The 21,949-nt window shown below is 35.2% G+C and overlaps 2 protein-coding genes across 3 annotated transcripts in view; both read right to left on the reverse strand.

Annotated features, from left to right (window-relative positions):
* Positions 1-1,936: 1,936 nt before the first annotated feature.
* On the reverse strand, positions 1,937-9,725 carry LOC130010460 (3-oxoacyl-[acyl-carrier-protein] reductase FabG-like). The gene is made up of 9 exons (XM_056102091.1): positions 9,220-9,725; positions 7,043-7,182; positions 6,722-6,814; positions 6,245-6,383; positions 5,911-5,951; positions 5,334-5,403; positions 4,336-4,372; positions 2,911-2,989; positions 1,937-2,717 (listed from the first exon to the last, which is right to left on the reverse strand). The coding sequence occupies exons 1-9, from the start codon at positions 9,254-9,256 to the stop codon at positions 2,544-2,546; spliced, it is 810 nt and encodes a 269-aa protein (XP_055958066.1). The 5' UTR covers positions 9,257-9,725; the 3' UTR covers positions 1,937-2,543.
* A 3,740-nt stretch (positions 9,726-13,465) lies between these two features.
* The window catches only part of LOC126816614 (3-oxoacyl-[acyl-carrier-protein] reductase FabG), a 121,726-nt gene continuing 113,242 nt past the window's right edge, over positions 13,466-21,949 (reverse strand). The window contains exons 1-9 of one of the 2 annotated variants that reach the window (XM_050543312.2): positions 20,444-20,691; positions 18,214-18,353; positions 17,893-17,985; positions 17,410-17,548; positions 17,076-17,116; positions 16,499-16,568; positions 15,500-15,536; positions 14,407-14,485; positions 13,466-14,180 (exon numbers count right to left, since the gene is read on the reverse strand). In XM_050543312.2, the coding sequence (XP_050399269.2) occupies positions 14,007-14,180; positions 14,407-14,485; positions 15,500-15,536; positions 16,499-16,568; positions 17,076-17,116; positions 17,410-17,548; positions 17,893-17,985; positions 18,214-18,353; positions 20,444-20,480 (810 nt within the window). In that variant the 5' untranslated portion in view covers positions 20,481-20,691 and the 3' untranslated portion in view covers positions 13,466-14,006. Of the gene's footprint in view, positions 14,181-14,406; positions 14,486-15,499; positions 15,537-16,498; positions 16,569-17,075; positions 17,117-17,409; positions 17,549-17,892; positions 17,986-18,213; positions 18,354-20,443; positions 20,692-21,949 lie in introns of those variants that run through there. The other variant, XM_056102093.1, reaches the window with a different exon arrangement.

The raw sequence follows: 21,949 nt of genomic DNA on the forward strand, positions 1-21,949 counted from the left end.
CGAGACTTAATAATCGTAACCATATTTTTAACGAAGGAATCTGATAGGATCACAAGCTGGGCTTATACCCAATCGAAATTAGTGCTAAAATATGCGGGGTATTACGTGAAGGGCTTGATAAGATGTACGTAGTTAAGGCGAGATCAAAGCTTGAAAGGTGTACGTAGTTAAGGCGAGATCAAGCCTTCTATTGAAGATGAATCAACCGTTAAATCTAGTTTCAACTTAGATGAAGTAAAGGAAAGGGTATATGGTGCAGATTATTATATTCAAGGCTTACCATGGTGTATTAGAGCTGTGATGCACGATACTAAGTCAACTCTAGATATTTACCTGTATCTAAATATAACAGCTGATATTAAATCATGTCAGGCTAACCTAAGGTTTACACTGATTAATATAAAAGATAAACAACAATCTAAGAATATAGAATATTATTATAATGGCGACACATATAAACCTGGTAAAAGGTGAGTAGTCCTGGAATGATAGACTGGAATATATTGGCCGATACACAGAATGGATTCATTGATGATAACAACAATTTTACTATACAGACAACAGTCAAAGTAATCAAGATTGAACGTAATTAATATTAATACACACCTCACTAGCTCTGTGACAAACAGATTATAATGTTTGAACTGAATGATTATCTAATCAAACAATTAAATATGTTGATCATTGATATCTCCAAACGATTTTCTTTAATACAGTGTTGGTTTATGATAAAAAAAAATACTAACATATTTAACATCACGCGCTGTATAAAATGTTGTTGACTGTGTATTGTCGTTCACGAGGCAGGTTAGACTACGCTTTATAGAACACCTACTACCCCTTCTGATGGTTGTACTTTTGAGGTGCAAATTGGTTTATCTTCCGTATAATTTCCTTATAGCATTCCACACTAAAATTAAATATCTTATTCAAACGGGCTATTTTCCTCTAGACTAAATTAAACATGTCATATCCTTGTATCATGATGGAATCTGCGAAGAACATATCACACTAATATTAAATATCTTATTTAAATCGGTTTGTTTCCTATCATTCAGTTTATATGAGGTCAACTCTTTACCATAACCTTATATCTTAGGTCTATCTTAATAAAAAATGGTAAATGATCACTGACTATTCACAGCTGTCTCTAATGAGAGTATTTAGAACAGTAACCTATCAATATTCCAATGCTGCTGTTTTGGGGGGTCACAGTTTGTCTCATTTAATTTGGTCTAAAATTTGATTCAAATAAATAGCTCTATATATTTAATTATTAAGCTATATTTTGCAATCTGCGCAATCGCAGTATTAGTTGATCAGTTTTCAACGAAATGGTCAGTTGAAGTAGTCGGTGTGAGGAAAGTGTCTTCTCCATTTGTTACGATAATGAGGCTGATCAAAGGAACAATAGGCCAGCAAATTTACTGAATGAGCAGAACATGATTCTAGGTTACGTGTTTTTGAGAATTGGATTCAATGTAACCGTAGGTTAAGTGATTTAGAGAATTGGGTTCAAGGTAACCCTATGTTACGTGTTTTAGATAATTGGGGTGAAGTTATCTTGGGACTAGCATATGATATGTGTTTTTTTTTTGGGGGGGGGGGGGTTGGGGGGTCAATAATTCAACTGATTGCGATCTTTAGTAGTGTCAGCTGACGGGAGTAACCTAGGGATCACCCGAGATGAAACTCTGACTTACTCTTTACATAAAACTAAATACCATTTATAAACAATTCGTTCTTTATGCTAAGTTCCCATTATCACGATTCTCGGTTTTAATCGTGGAGTAATGTGGTAATCCTATCAGGTATTATATATTGTGGTCAATCGTACATACCTGCATGTACCACATCGTGGACTCAATGCACGACCGTCGGAACCTGGCATATCACACAAATAAATACCATTTATATTTCCCCGATATCCCCAACAACAATCGGTATATTATATAATATAGCAGTTCATCAAATAACAAATGTATATGATATATATTGCGGCAGTTAATCAAATAATAAATTTATATGATTAATTTTACAGCAGTTAATTTAATAACAAATATGATGTCTGGCGTATTATATTGCAGTTAATAAAATAACAAATTTATATAGTTTATTCTATAGCGGTTAATCAAACAACAATTTAATATGATTCATTTTATGGCAGATAATAAAACAACAAATTAATATGATTTATTCTATATCAGATAATCAAATAACAAATTAATATGATTTAGTCTATAGCAGATAATCAAATAACAAATCAATATGATTTATTCTATAGCAGATAATCAAATAGCCAATTTTATCTGATGTAAATATTATACAGCAGTTTATAAAATATTCTGGTTAATTTGTAGACAATGACAAATTATAACATATTGTTTGAAGCACTATTAACTTCAAGAGTAATCTCACAGTTCAATATCTTTATACAAACACATTATAAAATATTTCAGGATGTATTTAACAAGTAATTCAATTTAACGCGGTCATCTTTCAGCATAGGTACAGTTCCTATCAGCCAGGACCATAATATCTATCTACGACGGTTTGGCTGTTGTAGAACTAACACAATGTCGTCCACCATCAACATATAACAACTGACCAGTAATATAACTAGCCTGGTCAGATGCTAGATAGGCGATTGTTTTAGCTACGTCTTCTGGTTGACCAACTCTACCTAATGGATGGAGGCCATCTTGTTGTACCAAAAACTGAAATATTTAGTTTAGAAGAACGACTTATCATTAAAGAACTCAACACAGACAGTCTTATCACAGAGTACAAGTCTCTAAATTTACCTACGCAACAATACTAAGATAGAACACTGTCATTGGCGCTGTTATTATACAAGATCAGATAACTTCAACATTTCAACTACCTAAACTATATTTTAGTAATTCTAACCTTTTGGTACGCTTCATCATTTTCATATTTACTGTTTGTATTGGCTCTACGATATATATCGCTAACAACTGCACCTGGACTGAAATATATCAACGTGTATTCATATGTATTATATAGTTACCAAGCTCAGACAACTTGTCAAAAAATTCATTTTCACGAGTAGATATCGACAAACTTTTTATCAGCCTAGGAAACACAAATCTATACTGACGTCGTACATATGCTGACGTCATAGTATGAATATCGTATAAATACTGGCGTAATTTATATAAATACTGAGGTCGTACACATAGAAACTTATGCTTAAAAAACCCGTTGAAATATAATATCGAAACGAGGTTATTACAGAAGCATGCAGTAATACTGTTTGTATTGGCTCTACGATGTATATCGCTAACAACTGTACCTGGACTGAAATATATCAACGTGTATTCATATGTATTATATAGTTACCAAGCTCAGACAACTTGTCAAAAAATTCATTTTCACGAGTAGATATCGACAAACTTTTTATCAGCCTAGGAAACACAAATCTATACTGACGTCGTACATATGCTGACGTCATAGTATGAATATCGTATAAATACTGACGTAATTTATATAAATACTGAGGTCGTACACATAGAAACTTATGCTTAAAAAACCCGTTGAAATATAATATTGAAACGAGGTTATTACAGAATCATACAGTAATAGGATTTGTGTTTGTGTTTAAGTGACATACTCAAAGGGGCATTATGTAAGATTTAGATAAAGATCTGACAATAGTTCAAAAATAGATAATGTTGAAAATATCAGTCAAATTACTCCATTCTGAGTTATGCCCGTTTTAAGATAATAAAAAAGTCTCGATTATCCATTTTTAATTAAATTATAAACTGGCAATCACGTTTAAATCCGTTTAAAATCCAAACCACCCGATGGTCCAGAGAGTTGATTATGGGTCTGGCATGTAAATAAATGTCTAATTTAATGATTTATATAACATTTGAGGCCAAACGAAAAACCTGCTGGCTCTTTTACATTATGCCTATTGAATTACCGTTTCGGTAACCAGATTTGTTAGTTGTATCTAGGTGATATTTTCTCAATTATCAAATTTTTAGATATTAAAACATTATTTCTTTCGTTCGTCAATATAGATTTTACATAAACTGTAATAGACAAAGAAGATCGCAATAGAATAAAGAAGAATTTTATTGTAGTTCCTGGCACACTCTAAATATATCAATTTACCGTCAAATATTTCAAACAATTCTATAAAAATATAAAAAATAAACCGTTTTATACACAGATTAAAATGAATATAGACATTGATTGTAATTATAGTCCGTCAATAGGGGACATTAATTGTAATTATACTTAGTCAAGGAATATGTTCACCCGTTATATAAAGAACTATCCAATAATGAAAGTATCACTTACTTTACAGCGTTTACTCGAACTCCTTTTGGTGCCAATTCTAGTGGAAATATAAATAAAAACATCCAAAAGGTAATTACAACAACACTGCATATACATTATGGGGTACAGCGTTATGTACATGATCTAACTAAACGGTAATTTGGCTAAGATATAAACATTATAAGGTACAGCTTTCTGTACATGATCTAAAAGGTAATTATAACAATAAAACCTATATATAATGAGATTCAACTTTTTGTACATCATCCAAAGAGTAATTAGAACAAAAAAGGCCCATACTGTGTATTTTAAAACGGTAATTTGAGTAATAAGATCTAATGATTATCAGGTACAACTTTCTGTGCATGATCTAAAGGTTAATTAGAACAATAATTCCTGGCCTACCAATCTGATTAAAATACAGATCTATATTTCGTTTCGTTTTTTATACTTTCGATGGCCTACACTACATAAAGATCTGACCGATTGTAGCAATGGGTAAGAGGTCATACGACCGACTTTTAACCTATGGTGTCAGACATTTAATTAACCAATCAGCATTGATGTTACTAGTGGATTACCCACAGTTCCATGCAAAGACAAGTAGTAAAGACAAGTAAAACGAAATTTTGAACTATAAAAAACGAAACGAAGTAGGATCTGTGTTTTAATCAGATTGCTGGCCTACATATGCTGTAAATCATCTAAACGTTAATTATAACAATATGATCTATACATAATGAAGTTCAACTTTTTGAACATGATCTAATGAATAATTAGAACAGTAAGGCTCATACTGTGTATTTCAAAACGGTTTGTGAGATCTAATAGAAGCGAGACACCAGGGAATTAATTTCTTCAAACTATCACCTGACAATAGTAGGATGTCCATGGTGAGTGTCTGAATAAAATGAGTAAAAAGAAATATATTCCGTCACGTACATGACAGCTCATTAGAGCTGTATATAAGTCAGGAGTCGAGGCTATAATAGTGTTAATTATACAGGAAATATACCTACCTAAAGCCACACATTGTGTGAACATATCCATAGCAGCTTTACTCATACAATACACACCAATCTCTGGCATCTAGTAAACAAGAATTTAAGAGAGGTGGTATAGTGTGTTCTAAGGTCATACTGCATGCATATATTGGAACATTTGTAAATATTCGATAGATTTATAAATATGTACTAGATATTATATTAGTATATTAGATACTATTGTGTAACTTTACACGCAGGTAGATACTGGATATTATTGTATAACTTTATTGCCAGGTAATTACTATTGTATATCTTTATTCACAGTTATATAGTAGATACTACTGTATAACGTTATACACATGTATATACCAGATACTACTGTATAACTTTGCACACAGGAATACCCTAGATTTATTAGAATATTGTATAACTTTATACATTATATCAAAATAATTTAAATAACATTTTATAGTTGCTTTGATTTTATGCTCAGGAATTTAAAAAATCTTTACTTTTTATTACATGAAATATGCTGTTAGGTAATTATCGCTATTTTGGGGTGGAATAATTCCGCCGAGACTCATATTTTAGATATACACCATTTACTCACCACTTTAGATCCGCATATACTTGAAACATTGACTATACACCCTGTAAAATATTGTATATTAAAAATTGACTATACACCCTGTAAAATATTATATATTAAACACTGATTATACAACCTGTAATATATTATACACAAATATTGACTATACTGTCTGTAAAATATTGTATTATATTCAAATATTGACGATATAAAACCCGTAAACTAAATTGATACTGGACGATGTAATGTTGGTAACCCCTGAAATAACTAACGTATTAATAATCACAGTGACAGGCATCAAACAAAGACAGGGCAGTATAGGTATAAATAAGCATTAGGATTTTTGTTACATTACCTTTTGATTGTATTAAATGTGGGGCTGCTAGCTGTGTTAGTAAAAATGGTGCCTTCATATTAACATCCATGACGTCATCATAACCTTCTTCAGGTGTCGATAAAGTTAAAGATGTATATAAGGTTCCAGCATTATTGATCTACAAACACAAACTTCAAATGGTCGATTATATAATGAAACAAAATTAAATACGCCTAACGTGAGAGTGGAGTATTCTTAAATGTACCGTTTGCACCATTGAACCATATGTTAGTCCCGAAATGACCAAGTTTGACGTAAAACCTCATTTCTCTCACTTTCTCTCTCTCTTCTCGCTGGACCTTACCCCATCTCACGTATATTGTCCTCGTAGTAGAAATGACCTGGTTTGTAGAGCTTGGGCGTTACCCATCTCAATATATCAGGTGGGCGTTAACAGTATGGTATGATGCCCATAGAAATAAATATCTAGTATTATTATAATTCATTTATGCTTACCAGAACATCCAGTCGACCAAACTTGGCTATAGTTGATTCTATAATAGATTTCCTCGTAGTCTCTTGTCTCAGGTCTCCTGTTGTTGTTATAATCTGTGGGGAAACATCTTAGCAATAAACAATCAATATTGAATATATACATTTAATCCTTCATTGCGGAACTTTTTGTTTGGTTGGAATACCTAATTGTGCAATGGATTTTATTTATTTAAATAAGCATAGTTAATTAATTGTTTATAGGAACAACTATGTGCTATAAATACAGCAATAACTATGAACTACGATAAACATGATTTGATATAAATTAAACTAAACACTAACATTATCAGGTGATATGCCAGCTTCTGTACATAGGAACACCGTTTCATCTAATTTAGCTTTATTTCGACCAGTTAGAGACAGTTTACAACCAAGTCTAGAGAAGTATATCGCCGTTCCTCGTCCTATACCAACACTCGCACCTGTAATTTCCAAACAAAACTGCTATCAATCTAATGTAATATATGTTGGAATTGACATGAAATCAGTTGATTCGAATTATTCTCAATTTAACAGGATGTACAGCTTAACGGGAGTGACCTCTTAATAAAATCTCAGTGTTTGTTAGTGCTGACATCAAGTACGTTTGGATGCATTGGGAGCAAACATCGATACTTGCATCGGTAAATTTGGACGTCGCTGAAACTTGCTTGGAACGAAAATTCTTTGACTCAAATCTCTGATATAACTGTGAACGTGTCACTTTGAACCAACATTGATACTACTGTCTACCATTGCGATACATTCGATTATATTTATCTATTTTTGTGAAGTAAATCCATGAATTAATTTTATTTTATCAAAAGAGTACATGTCACAAAAAAACATCACTGAATTTGTCATTGATTTTCAGGTGGTGTAACTTTGTATGTAATATAGGAGGTGTTATAAAACTTCTGTTTAACAACAAAGCGGCAACGGGAAATAGATACCAGATGATCGCGAGAAACATCGGCTTTGACGGTAGCTTTAGTTTATTCAAACAGTATCAAATGATGTTTATTTAAGTGTAAAAGCAATGATCAAGGTTTGTCATTTCATAAAACAAAAGATTAATTAACAGATAATACCGGGTTTATTGTTACTTTCACAGTTCTGTTTACCTGATCCGTGGGGATCAGGCCCCGAGTTCACAAAGCATTCTCAGACTTAAGTTGAGAATTCGCTCAACTTTCAATTACTGTTTATGAGAAATATCTTTGATGCAGAAACACAAAACTTTTCACATAGTTTTTTATTGATATATCTGATACATTCAAGCAACAAAATTATTATAAAGGGCTATATTTTAGTTAAAATAAGGCGAATAAGTTTGAGTAAATTCTCAACTTAAGTCTGAGAATGCTTTGTGAACACGGGCCCAGATAATTAACTATTAACACGGGACCTCGGTTTTAGTCCCACCCGAACGACTAGACAGCTGTCCTTGTCAGCCCCCCGGGCCGCGTTAGAGAAGTGACCGTTGATTAAAGAGATGAAACAATAGAATTTCTACTGCGGGGGGGGGGGGGATTTATCGTGACCGGTTACAAGGTGATGTCGATGAAGAGGTGTGGCTGATCATACAGATTCTACTGTAAAACAAAATTACAAAATAAGAAGCTCCATTTTTCTTAATTTAGACTTTAAAGATGCATTAAGTAAGATTTAAATAAAGAGATTTGACAGTTCGCGCTATATTAGTTTAAAAATATATAGTGGCAACGGAATATATTATGAGTGAAGTTATAATGTTTAAATAATAGCGTAGTCTCGATTTTCATTTCTACCGTTGTTACGATAATTAAAAAAATATCGATTGTCCATGTTTAAATTAAATGGCGATCGTGTTTCAATCCGATCTAAATCACAACTACCCGATGTTCTAGAGAGCTGATTATGGGCTTGGTAGGTGAATGAATATCTATGTAATAGATAACATTCGAGATCAAAATAAAGGATGTAATATAGGTAGATGTAGCTTTTGCTGAATAGTATTTATAAGTTAGAATCGGCCAATAATATTGACAAATAAATAATTGCAAATGTATAATAATAGAACACTATTTAAAACACGTTAGATTGTACAATCCCTTTACTTCAAGCATCGTGAGCCGTTACTATGGCGACAGTTGTACATTAAAACATACAGCATCTCGGCACCAATGAAAAGCGAGAAGTTTTATAGACGATTGCATTAAACTGCTCCTAACAGCATAACATACGACCCTTAAGAAGCCCGAGAAGTTATGCAGACACCCGAATTTACTTGACTACTCTTGCCCGATTAACATATCTTAGCCCGATAAGTTTTATAGACGACTGTATATCTAACATAATAGTAGTGTCCAATCGCCCAAACGTTAAATAACCTTCATTATTTTCCTTGGTACATAAATTGTTTACAGTGTCGGCTGATCTTCACAACAGTCGTTTGTCTGCATTATAACTAATTCATAATAGAACATTATGTACGATACCTGTTATTATGACGACACAAGCTTTCAGACTCTCCATGCTAATATATCTGTATTGTATATAACTAGGTCATACAATATCAACCTCTATCTCCTAACTCTACTATTTACAGTCAGTCTTGTTATCTGTTGAGTTTGGGAGACGATAATGGTACTAAACGGTGGCGTGTCCTACAAATCAGGGGCGGATCTAGGAATTTTGAAAAGGGGGGGGGGCGCCGAAAAATGAGGGCAGTGACCGCGGAGACGGGGCACGCCTCTGAGAGCCCCCCCCCCCCCCAATAAACTTATCCGTCATTTCCTTGCATCTGTAGCCATTCCAAGAGCTATTTGGCTGATATTTTCGTCTAAAGCAGTGGACACATAAGCCGAATCGTTCGGCCGAATCAATCGGCGCAGAATTTTATTCGGCCGAATGGGTGGACACACTAACCGAATGCTTCGCCCGATTCAACCTGCCGATTGCATCACCTTTCACGTCACATGATTAAACATGGCGGCGTCTATGTCTTCAATCTATCACGTGACTTCTCGATATGAGTGGTGATTGGCTAAGTAATGAATTCTATATTCGGCCGAATATATCAAACCTGTTTGATTTGGGCGAATCATTCGGCCGAATGACAGTGGACACACTAGGCGAATTTCGACGCCGATTGATTCGGCTAGTGTGTCCACCGCTCTAGTAAACGTTCGGAAATCGTTGAAAAAGAGCCTTAAATCGAGCAAAAAAGCCAGTTGAACATGCGATTCGAAAATTGTCATGGCGAGCAAGTTAGTGTTAAAATGGTATATTTCACTCCTTAAATACGGAATATATAAAGTTGGTACATGATTCGAAAAACTATTCCCTAGCCACTTCACTATTTAAGCCTTGTAACTGGTCCACATGTGAAACAATGCTACATCAAGTTGCACTCATGCGCGTCGGTGATGGGCATGAGTGTACAGGCCGCCGATTCCACAAGATGCTATCATTGATGTCTGTCTATAGTCACTCTATAGGATTAGGGCACCGTCAGCTAAAATTTTGCGTAGAATACGATGCCGAGTGATAACCAGTCCGCCGTTGGGGCGTTTTCGAGATATTCGGGGTCAAAGGTCAAATGGGTTCAGCTGAAAATGATTGAAAATAAAAACACTTTCAATAAAAATGTTAACTTGCTAAATTCACCTTTGTTCTTTGTGACCCTTCGGCATCGTATTCTACGCAAAATTTTACTGTAAAAAAGTTGGGTCTGGTGTTGTGCCCATTTGATGGACAAGCCAGACCCCCCCCCCCCCCCCGCGCTGAGCTTCCGGTCTATAAAAATTGTTTAGTAATATCCTGCCCACCTATCATTTTACGTTTATAACTAATTGAAGACACATAAGACCTTACTGTGCTAGGAGCCAAATTCCTGAATGACAATGATGCAATAAATTTTAAAACCATTTCCAAAGTTGCAGGCCATACCTCAACAATGCTATTTCGAATACAAAATGAGGAGAAAGAGGATAACCCAGTGCCATACGCCAAGTGTGTATTGTATGAATGTGCTGCTCGAATTAATCGGTTAACTTCGTTCTGTAAATCGCATCCAGTATGTTTCTGGGAACCTGATGTGGTGACTGGTCTGCTTCGGGTGCAAGTTGCCGAAAACGACCCCACTGCTGCCGAGAAATAGCATCACTAATTTCATTGCCAAGTCCACATAATGTGTTTTGCTCGAAAAATAATATCATGTTTTAGAAACACTAACAAAAGGGGAGAAGAAGGGACATAAAATACCAACCAAAGCTAAGTTACCAATGTGAAGCCGTAATTTCTTATTTACAAACTGCGGGCCCCAAAGTTCTAGCGCAATGGCCACAGGAATCAACTCTAAAAAAGTAACATCAGCTAAAATAGGTGACTTTTCCCAGATATCAGGTCAACCAAAATACGCCCATTGGCCGACAAAATAAGTCCCACAGCAAAGCACTCCCAGCATTATCTGTGCACAAATTTTATGTTTCATTGGAAAACCAATGTTAAACCATTAAAATTTAAAAAAAAAAAAATGAAGCCACATTGACATGTCCTCCCGTAAACTTTTATTAATCCCGATATGATGGTGTTTTCCCTTCGTCGCAAAAATACCTTGCCAAGCCTGACAGCTCTACACATAAAGTTAAGGGAACCGGTCAATGTCTGCAAATGAAGCAATGTAACTTTCTTGCACCCCATTAGAGACTTAGCAATGTGATCAATTTTACAATTTATAGGTGTATTTTTAAATAAAATAAAATCAAATATGTGTTCATGTACGTATAGGTGTACGCTCCATAACTACGTGGTATCAAATTAAGCAGCATGACCCCGTGAATATTTTACGCCATCGAATTTGGGTCCCGAATTAAGACCCAGAACGAATGAGGGACCAGGGCGAATTTAGACCCCGGGCGAATTTGGGCATCCGGCGAATTTGGCCCGGGCGAAGCATGATTTGCGAACATAATAAATATAGCGAATTTGGCCCCGGAGGGGGGGGGGGTGACCCCTCGCAATTTTAGGTCAAGGACAAAATTGGGCCTCGAGCCAATTTGGGCCGCCGGCGAATTGGGCCACGGGCGAATTTGGACCCGTTCGAAGCGTGATTGGCAAACATACATACATACATACACACACACACACAGACGTCTAATTTTTGGAGTCCTTGGTGACTTAGGCCTAAGCGAATTTAGGCCCCGGGCGAAGCGTGATGGGTGTACATACATACATACGGCAAATCTGGGCCCTGCGCGAATCTGGGCCCCGTGCGAATTTGGTGCCTGTCGAATTCGGGCCATAGGCGAATCTGGCGAAGCCGGGTATCCTGCAAGTTTTCAATATATAAGACATAGAGAACATTTTAAAATCAGTACACGAGTCGTGTAGATTTATCTTTCGAACGCCATTTGTAATGAACAAAGAAAAACATACAATAAGGCAATGCAGAAGCAATTAGTTATTGTGAAATAGGGTTTAACGTCCTAATAGTCCATGCGATATATAATATACTACACGATATACTACTAATGCACACGGTATACTACTAGTGCACACTTACTAATGCGCATGTGTCACAGGGTTTAACATTCTACCGATGCACACGGTACATGATATGACATAGGGTTTATCGTTCTACTAATACACACTGTATAAGATATAAAATACGGTTTAACATTCTACTAATACACACGGTACATGATATGGGAGAGAGAGAGAAATGGGGTTTAACGTCCACTCGACACAAACTAGGTCATTTCGGGACTAACATATGGTTTAATTTTATTTAATTAATTCGCTTGCGCGTAGGGGTCTTTAGCAGTGGGAGGAAACCGGAGGACCCGGAGAAAACCCACGAGGTTGGACAGGCGACCCTACTCCCTGCCACGTACAACCGGGGATTGGAAACCACGCCAGTTGACTCAATGACAGACTTTATGATACAGCGCGCGCACGCTAACCATTCAGCCATCCAACCCCCCGTACATGATATGAAATAGGTATTGTGAAATAGGGTTTCACGTCCTACTAGTACTAGTAGACACGATATATTTTACACGATATTCTACTAATACACACGGTACATGATAATAATGACATAAGGTTTAACATTCTACTAATACACACGGTACATGCTATGACATCGGGTTTAAAGTCCTAATACACAAGGTACATGATATGACATCGGGTTTATCGTTCTACCATAGAAATATATACTGACGGGAATGTCCACCGTATGACGTCATCGCGTTGTGTTATGGGACGTCTGCAAAATATTGGTTCATGCATTCGCCACTTCCGGTTGCTGTCAAAATGCCGGGAAACAACTGTGTTTTCGTCGGATGCTCCGCCTGTCAAACGAGAAACCGTGGCCTCTCCTTCCATAGACTTCCAAGAAACAACCCTGAGAGGAAATTAAACTATTACGCATCATAAAATCAACTAGGGAGGATCGAGTGAACATCGACAGACTAACTATTTGCTCAAGACATTTTGAAGATGAGTGCTTTTTTACCGGTAAGTAGACTAGTAGTAGTATATAGGCCTAAATGTAAACAAAAAAGCAATCGGGACTTGAGGATTCGTTAAAATCTTTTGATGTTCAATGCCTAATTTTAAAGTGTTCGCTGAAATAGCATTTTAAGTTCGATATTATCAATTCAATGATAGAACACTTGTTAAGTTGTTTAACAGGCAGCAGTTCATCAAATAACAAATGTATATGATATATATTGCGGCAGTTAATCAAATAATAAATTTATATGATTAATTTTACAGCAGTTAATCTAATAACAAATATGATGTCTGGCGTATTATATTGCAGTTAATAAAATAACAAATTTATATAGTTTATTCTATAGCGGTTAATCAAACAACAATTTAATATGATTCATTCTATGGCAGATAATCAAACAACAAATTAATATGATTTATTCTATATCAGATAATCAAATAACAAATTAATATGATTTAGTCTATAGCAGATAATCAAATAACAAATCAATATGATTTATTCTATAGCAGATAATCAAATAGCCAATTTTATCTGATTTAAATATTATACAGCAGTTTATAAAATATTCTGGTTAATTTGTAGACAATGACAAATTATAACATATTGTTTGAAGCACTATTAACTTCAAGAGTAATCTCACAGTTCAATATCTTTATACAAACACATTATAAAATATTTCAGGATGTATTTAACAAGTAACTCAATTTAACGCGGTCATCTTTCAGCATAGGTACAGTTCCTATCAGCCGGGACCATAATATCTATCTACGACGGTTTGGCTGTTGTAGAACTAACACAATGTCGTCCACCATCAACATATAACAACTGACCAGTAATATAACTAGCCTGGTCAGATGCTAGATAGGCGATTGTTTTAGCTACGTCTTCTGGTTGACCAACTCTACGTAATGGATGGCGGCCATCTTGTTGTACCAAAAACTGAAATATTTAGTTTAGAAGAACGACTTATCATTAAAGAACTCAACACAGACAGTCTTATCACAGAGTACAAGTCTCTAAATTTACCTACGCAACAATACTAAGATAGAACACTGTCATTGGCGCTGTTATTATACAATACGGTACATATTGTAGTACAACTGACTGGGAAGATCAGATAACTTCAACATTTCAACTACCTAAACTATATTTTAGTAATTCTAACCTTTTGGTACGCTTCATCATTTTCATATTTACTGTTTGTATTGGCTCTACGATGTATATCGCTAACAACTGTACCTGGACTGAAATATATCAACGTGTATTCATATGTATTATATAGTTACCAAGCTCAGACAACTTGTCAAAAACTTCATTTTCACGAGTAGATATCGACAAACTTTTTATCAGCCTAGGAAACACAAATCTATACTGACGTCGTACATATGCTGACGTCATAGTATGAATATCGTATAAATACTGACGTAATTTATATAAATACTGAGGTCGTACACATAGAAACTTATGCTTAAAAAACCCGTTGAAATAAAATATTGAAACGAGGTTATTACAGAAGCATGCAGTAATAGGATTTGTGTTTGTGTTTAAGTGACATACTCAAAGGGGCATTATGTAAGATTTAGATAAAGATCTGATAATAGTTCAAAAATAGATAATGTTGAAAATATTAGTCAAATTACTTCATTCTGAGTTATGCCCGTTTTAAGATAATAAAAAAGTCTCGATTATCCATTTTTAATTAAATTATTAACTGGCAATCACGTTAAAATCCGTTTAAAATCCAAACCACCCGATGGTCCAGAGAGTTGATTATGGGTCTGGCATGTAAATAAATGTCTAATTTAATGATTTATATAACATTTGAGGCCAAACGAAAAACCTGCTGGCTCTTTTACATTATGCCTATTGAATCACAGTTTCGGTAACCAGATTTGTTAGTTGTATCTAAGTGATATTTTCTCAATTATCAAATTTTTAGATATTAAAACATTATTTCTTTCGTTCGTCAATATAGATTTTACATAAACTGTAATAGACAAAGAAGATCGCAATAGAATAAAGAAGAATTTTATTGTAGTTCCTGGCACACTCTAAATATATCAATTTACCGTCAAATATTTCAAACAATTCTATAAAAATATAAAAAATAAACCGTTTTATACACAGATTAAAATGAATATAGACATTGATTGTAATTATAGTCCGTCAATAGGGGACATTAATTGTAATTATACTTAGTCAAGGAATATGTTCACCCGTTATATAAAGAACTATCCAATAATGAAAGTATCACTTACTTTACAGCGTTTACTCGAACTCCTTTTGGTGCCAATTCTAGTGGAAATATAAAAAAAAAACATCCAAAAGGTAATTACAACAACACTGCATATACATTATGGGGTACAGCGTTATGTACATGATCTAACTAAACGGTAATTTGGCTAAGATATAAACATTATAAGGTACAGCTTTCTGTACATGATCTAAAAGGTAATTATAACAATAAAACCTATATATAATGAGATTCAACTTTTTGTACATCATCCAAAGAGTAATTAGAACAAAAGAGGCCCATACTGTGTATTTTAAAACGGTAATTTGAGTAATAAGATCTATTGATTATCAGGTACAACTTTCTGTGCATGATCTAAAGGTTAATTAGAACAATAATTCCTGGCCTACCAATCTGATTAAAATACAGATCTATATTTCGTTTCGTTTTTTATACTTTCTATGGCCTACACTACATAAAGATCTGACCGATTGTAGCAATAGGTAAGAGGTCATACGACCGACTTTTAACCTATGGTGTCAGACATTTAATTAACCAATCAGCATTGATGTTACTAGTGGATTACCCACAGTTCCATGCAAAGACAAGTAGTAAAGAGAAGTAAAACGAAATTTTGAACTATAAAAAACGAAACGAAGTAGGATCTGTGTTTTAATCAGATTGCTGGCCTACATATGCTGTAAATCATCTAAACGTTAATTATAACAATATGATCTATACATAATGAAGTTCAACTTTTTCAACATGATCTAATGAATAATTAGAACAGTAAGGCTCATACTGTGTATTTCAAAACGGTTTGTGAGATCTAATAGAAGCGAGACACCAGGGAATTAATTTCTTCAAACTATCACCTGACAATAGTAGGATGTCCATGGTGAGTGTCTGAATAAAATGAGTAAAAAGAAATATATTCCGTCACGTACATGACAGCTCATTAGAGCTGTATATAAGTCAGGAGTCGAGGCTATAATAGTGTTAATTATACAGGAAATATACCTACCTAAAGCCACACATTGTGTGAACATATCCATAGCAGCTTTACTCATACAATACACACCAATCTCTGGCATCTAATAAACAAGAATTTAAGAGAGGTGGTATAGTGTGTTCTAAGGTCATACTGCATGCAATAATTGGAACATTTGTAAATATTCGATAGATTTATAAATATGTACTAGATATTATATTAGTATATTAGATACTATTGTGTAACTTTACACGCAGGTAGATACTGGATATTATTGTATAACTTTATTGCCAGGTAATTACTATTGTATATCTTTATTCACAGTTATATAGTAGATACTATTGTATAACGTTATACACATGTATATACCAGATACTACTGTATAACTTTGCACACAGGAATACCCTAGATTTATTAGAATATTGTATAACTTTATACATTATATCAAAATAATTTAAATAACATTTTATAGTTGCTTTGATTTTATGCTCAGGAATTTAAAAAATCTTTACTTTTTATTACATGAAATATGCTGTTAGGTAATTATCGCTATTTTGGGGTGGAATAATTCCGCCGAGACTCATATTTTAGATATACACCATTTACTCACCGCTTTAGATCCGCATATACTTGAAACATTGACTATACACCCTGTAAAATATTGTATATTAAAAATTGACTATACACCCTGTAAAATATTATATATTAAACACTGATTATACAACCTGTAATATATTATACACAAATATTGACTATACTGTCTGTAAAATATTGTATTATATTCAAATATTGACGATATAAAACCCGTAAACTAAATTGATACTGGACGATGTAATGTTGGTAAACCCTGAAATAACTAACGTATTAATAATCACAGTGACAGGCATCAAACAAAGACAGGGCAGTATAGGTATAAATAAGCATTAGGATTTTTGTTACATTACCTTTTGATTGTATTAAATGTGGGGCTGCTAGCTGTGTTAGTAAAAATGGTGCCTTCATATTAACATCCATGACGTCATCATAACCTTCTTCAGGTGTCGATAAAGTTAAAGATGTATATAAGGTTCCAGCATTATTGATCTACAAACACAAACTTCAAATGGTCGATTATATAATGAAACAAAATTAAATACGCCTAACGTGAGAGTGTGGAGTATTCTTAAATGTACCCTGTTTGCACCATTGAACCATATGTTAGTCCCGAAATGACCAAGTTTGACGTAAAACCTCATTTCTCTCTCTTTCTCTCTCTCTCTTCTCGCTGGACCTTACCCCATCTCACGTATATTGTCCTCGTAGTAGAAATGACCTGGTTTGTAGAGCTTGGGCGTTACCCATCTCAATATATCAGGTGGGCGTTAACAGTATGGTATGATGCCCATAGAAATAAATATCTAGTATTATTATAATTCATTTATGCTTACCAGAACATCCAGTCGACCAAACTTGGCTATAGTTGATTCTATAATAGATTTCCTCGTAGTCTCTTGTCTCAGGTCTCCTGTTGTTGTTATAATCTGTGGGGAAACATCTTAGCAATAAACAATCAATATTGAATATATACATTTAATCCTTCATTGCGGAACTTTTTGTTTGGTTGGAATACCTAATTGTGCAATGGATTTTATTTATTTAAATAAGCATAGTTAATTAATTGTTTATAGGAACAACTATGTGCTATAAATACAGCAATAACTATGAACTACGCTAAACATGATTTGATATAAATTAAACTAAACACTAACATTATCAGGTGATATGCCAGCTTCTGTACATAGGGACACCGTTTCATCTAATTTAGCTTTATTTCGACCAGTTAGAGACAGTTTACAACCAAGTCTAGAGAAGTATATCGCCGTTCCTCGTCCTATACCAACACTCGCACCTGTAATTTCCAAACAAAACTGCTATCAATCTAATGTAATATATGTTGGAATTGACATGAAATCAGTTGATTCGAATTATTCTCAATTTAACAGGATGTACCGCTTAACGGGAGTGACCTCTTAATAAAATCTCAGTGTTTGTTAGTGCTGACATCAAGTACGTTTGGATGCATTGGGAGCAAACATCGATACTTGCATCGGTAAATTTGGACGTCGCTGAAACTTGCTTGGAACGAAAATTCTTTGACTCAAATCTCTGATATAACTGTGAACGTGTCACTTTGAACCAACATTGATACTACTGTCTACCATTGCGATACATTCGATTATATTTATCTATTTTTGTGAAGTAAATCCATGAATTAATTTTATTTTATCAAAAGAGTACATGTCACAAAAAAAACATCACTGAATTTGTCATTGATTTTCAGGTGGTGTAACTTTGTATGTAATATAGGAGGTGTTATAAAACTTCTGTTTAACAACAAAGCGGCAACGGGAAATAGATACTAGATGATCGCGAGAAACATCGGCTTTGACGGTAGCTTTAGTTTATTCAAACAGTATCAAATGATGTTTATTTAAGTGTAAAAGCAATGATCAAGGTTTGTCATTTCATAAAACAAAAGATTAATTAACAGATAATACCGGGTTTATTGTTACTTTCACAGTTCTGTTTACCTGATCCGTGGGGATCTAATCACGGGATTAGCGGAGGCGCTACGAAGTACGACAAGATGGTATCATTCAACAATGGCTGTTGAATGGGCGATTTTTTGTTAAATTTATTAGTAAAATAGTGACCGCTGGCCGCGTTAGAAATGAAATGACATGAAATGAACTTGGGTTTAACGTTCTACTGTTCTGCTCCGAACTGGGCTACTGAAGATGGGCATACGCCATACAGTGTGCTATGAGGGAAATTTTGCCCGGACACCGGCACTACGGCCTACTCTTATATCGAATTCCAACTGTCAAGGGATCTTTTACTTGAACGCCAATGTGTACACGGGACCTCGGTTTTAGTCCCACCCGAACGACTAGACAGCTGTCCTTGTCAGCCCCCCGGGCCGCGTTAGAGAAGTGACCGTTGATTAAAGAGATGAAACAATAGAATTTCTACTGCGGGGGGGGGGGGGGATTTATCGTGACCGGTTACAAGGTGATGTCGATGAAGAGGTGTGGCTGATCATACAGATTCTACTGTAAAACAAAATTACAAAATAAGAAGCTCCATTTTTCTTAATTTAGACTTTAAAGATGCATTAAGTAAGATTTAAATAAAGAGATTTGACAGTTCGCGCTATATTAGTTTAAAAATATATAGTGGCAACGGAATATATTATGAGTGAAGTTATAATGTTTAAATAATAGCGTAGTCTCGATTTTCATTTCTACCGTTGTTACGATAATTAAAAAAAATATCGATTGTCCATGTTTAAATTAAATGGCGATCGTGTTTCAATCCGATCTAAATCACAACTACCCGATGTTCTAGAGAGCTGATTATGGGCTTGGTAGGTGAATGAATATCTATGTAATAGATAACATTCGAGATCAAAATAAAGGATGTAATATAGGTAGATGTAGCTTTTGCTGAATAGTATTTATAAGTTAGAATCGGCCAATAATATTGACAAATAAATAATTGCAAATGTATAATAATAGAACACTATTTAAAACACGTTAGATTGTACAATCCCTTTACTTCAAGCATCGTGAGCCGTTACTATGGCGATAGTTGTACATTAAAACATACAGCATCTTGGCACCAATGAAAAGCGAGAAGTTTTATAGACGATTGCATTAAACTGCTCCTAACAGCATAACATACGACCCTTAAGAAGCCCGAGAAGTTATGCAGACACCCGAATTTACTTGACTACTCTTGCCCGATTAACATATCTTAGCCCGATAAGTTTTATAGACGACTGTATATCTAACATAATAGTAGTGTCCAATCGCCCAAACGTTAAATAACCTTCATTATTTTCCTTGGTACATAAATTGTTTACAGTGTCGGCTGATCTTCACAACAGTCGTTTGTCTGCATTATAACTAATTCATAATAGAACATTATGTACGATACCTGTTATTATGACGACACAAGCTTTCAGACTCTCCATGCTAATATATCTGTATTGTATATAACTAGGTCATACAATATCAACCTCTATCTCCTAACTCTACTATTTACAGTCAGTCTTGTTATCTGTTGAGTTTGGGAGACGATAATGGTACTAAACGGTGGCGTGTCCTACAAATCAGGGGCGGATCTAGGAATTTTGAAAAGGGGGGGGGGGCGCCGAAAAATGAGGGCAGTGACCGCGGAGACGGGGCACGCCTCTGAGAGCACCCCCCCCCCTCCAATAAACTTATCCGTCATTTCCTTGCATCTGTAGCCATTCCAAGAGCTATTTGGCTGATATTTTCGTCTAAAGCAGTGGACACATAAGCCGAATCGTTCGGCCGAATCAATCGGCGCAGAATTTTATTCGGCCGAATGGGTGGACACACTAACCGAATGCTTCGCCCGATTCAACCTGCCGATTGCATCACCTTTCACGTCACATGATTAAACATGGCGGCGTCTATGTCTTCAATCTATCACGTGACTTCTCGATATGAGTGGTGATTGGCTAAGTAATGAATTCTATATTCGGCCGAATATATCAAACCTGTTTGATTTGGGCGAATCATTCGGCCGAATGACAGTGGACACACTAGGCGAATTTCGACGCCGATTGATTCGGCTAGTGTGTCCACCGCTCTAGTAAACGTTCGGAAATCGTTGGAAAAGAGCCTTAAATCGAGCAAAAAAGCCAGTTGAACATGCGATTCGAAAATTGTCATGGCGAGCAAGTTAGTGTTAAAATGGTATATTTCACTCCTTAAATACGGAATATATAAAGTTGGTACATGATTCGAAAAACTATTCCCTAGCCACTTCACTATTTAAGCCTTGTAACTGGTACTGTGTACTGTCCACATGTGAAACAATGCTACATCAAGTTGCACTCATGCGCGTCGGTGATGGGCATGAGTGTATAGGCCGCCGATTCCACAAGATGCTATCATTGATGTCTGTCTATAGTCACTCTATAGGATTAGGGCACCGTCAGCTAAAATTTTGCGTAGAATACGATGCCGAGTGAAAACCAGTCCGCCGTTGGGGCGTTTTCGAGATATTCGGGGTCAAAGGTCAAATGGGTTCAGCTGAAAATGATCGAAAGTAATCACACTTTCAATAAAAATGTTAATTAACTTGCTAAATTCACCTTTGTTCTTTGTGACCCTTCGGCATCGTATTCTACGCAAAATTTTACTGTAAAAAAGTTGGGTCTGGTGTTGTGCCCATTTGATGGACACGTCCCCCCCCCCCCCGCGCTGAGCTTCCGGTCTATAAAAATTGTTTAGTAATATCCTGCCCACCTATCATTTTACGTTTATAACTAATTGAAGACACATAAGACCTTACTGTGCTAGGAGCCAAATTCCTGAATGACAATGATGCAATAAATTTTAAAACCATTTCCAAAGTTGCAGGCCATACCTCAACAATGCTATTTCGAATACAAAATGAGGAGAAAGAGGA

The sequence above is a fragment of the Patella vulgata genome, chromosome 1 (genome assembly GCF_932274485.2).
Source record: "Patella vulgata chromosome 1, xgPatVulg1.2, whole genome shotgun sequence".
Taxonomy (NCBI): Eukaryota; Metazoa; Mollusca; class Gastropoda; family Patellidae; genus Patella; species Patella vulgata.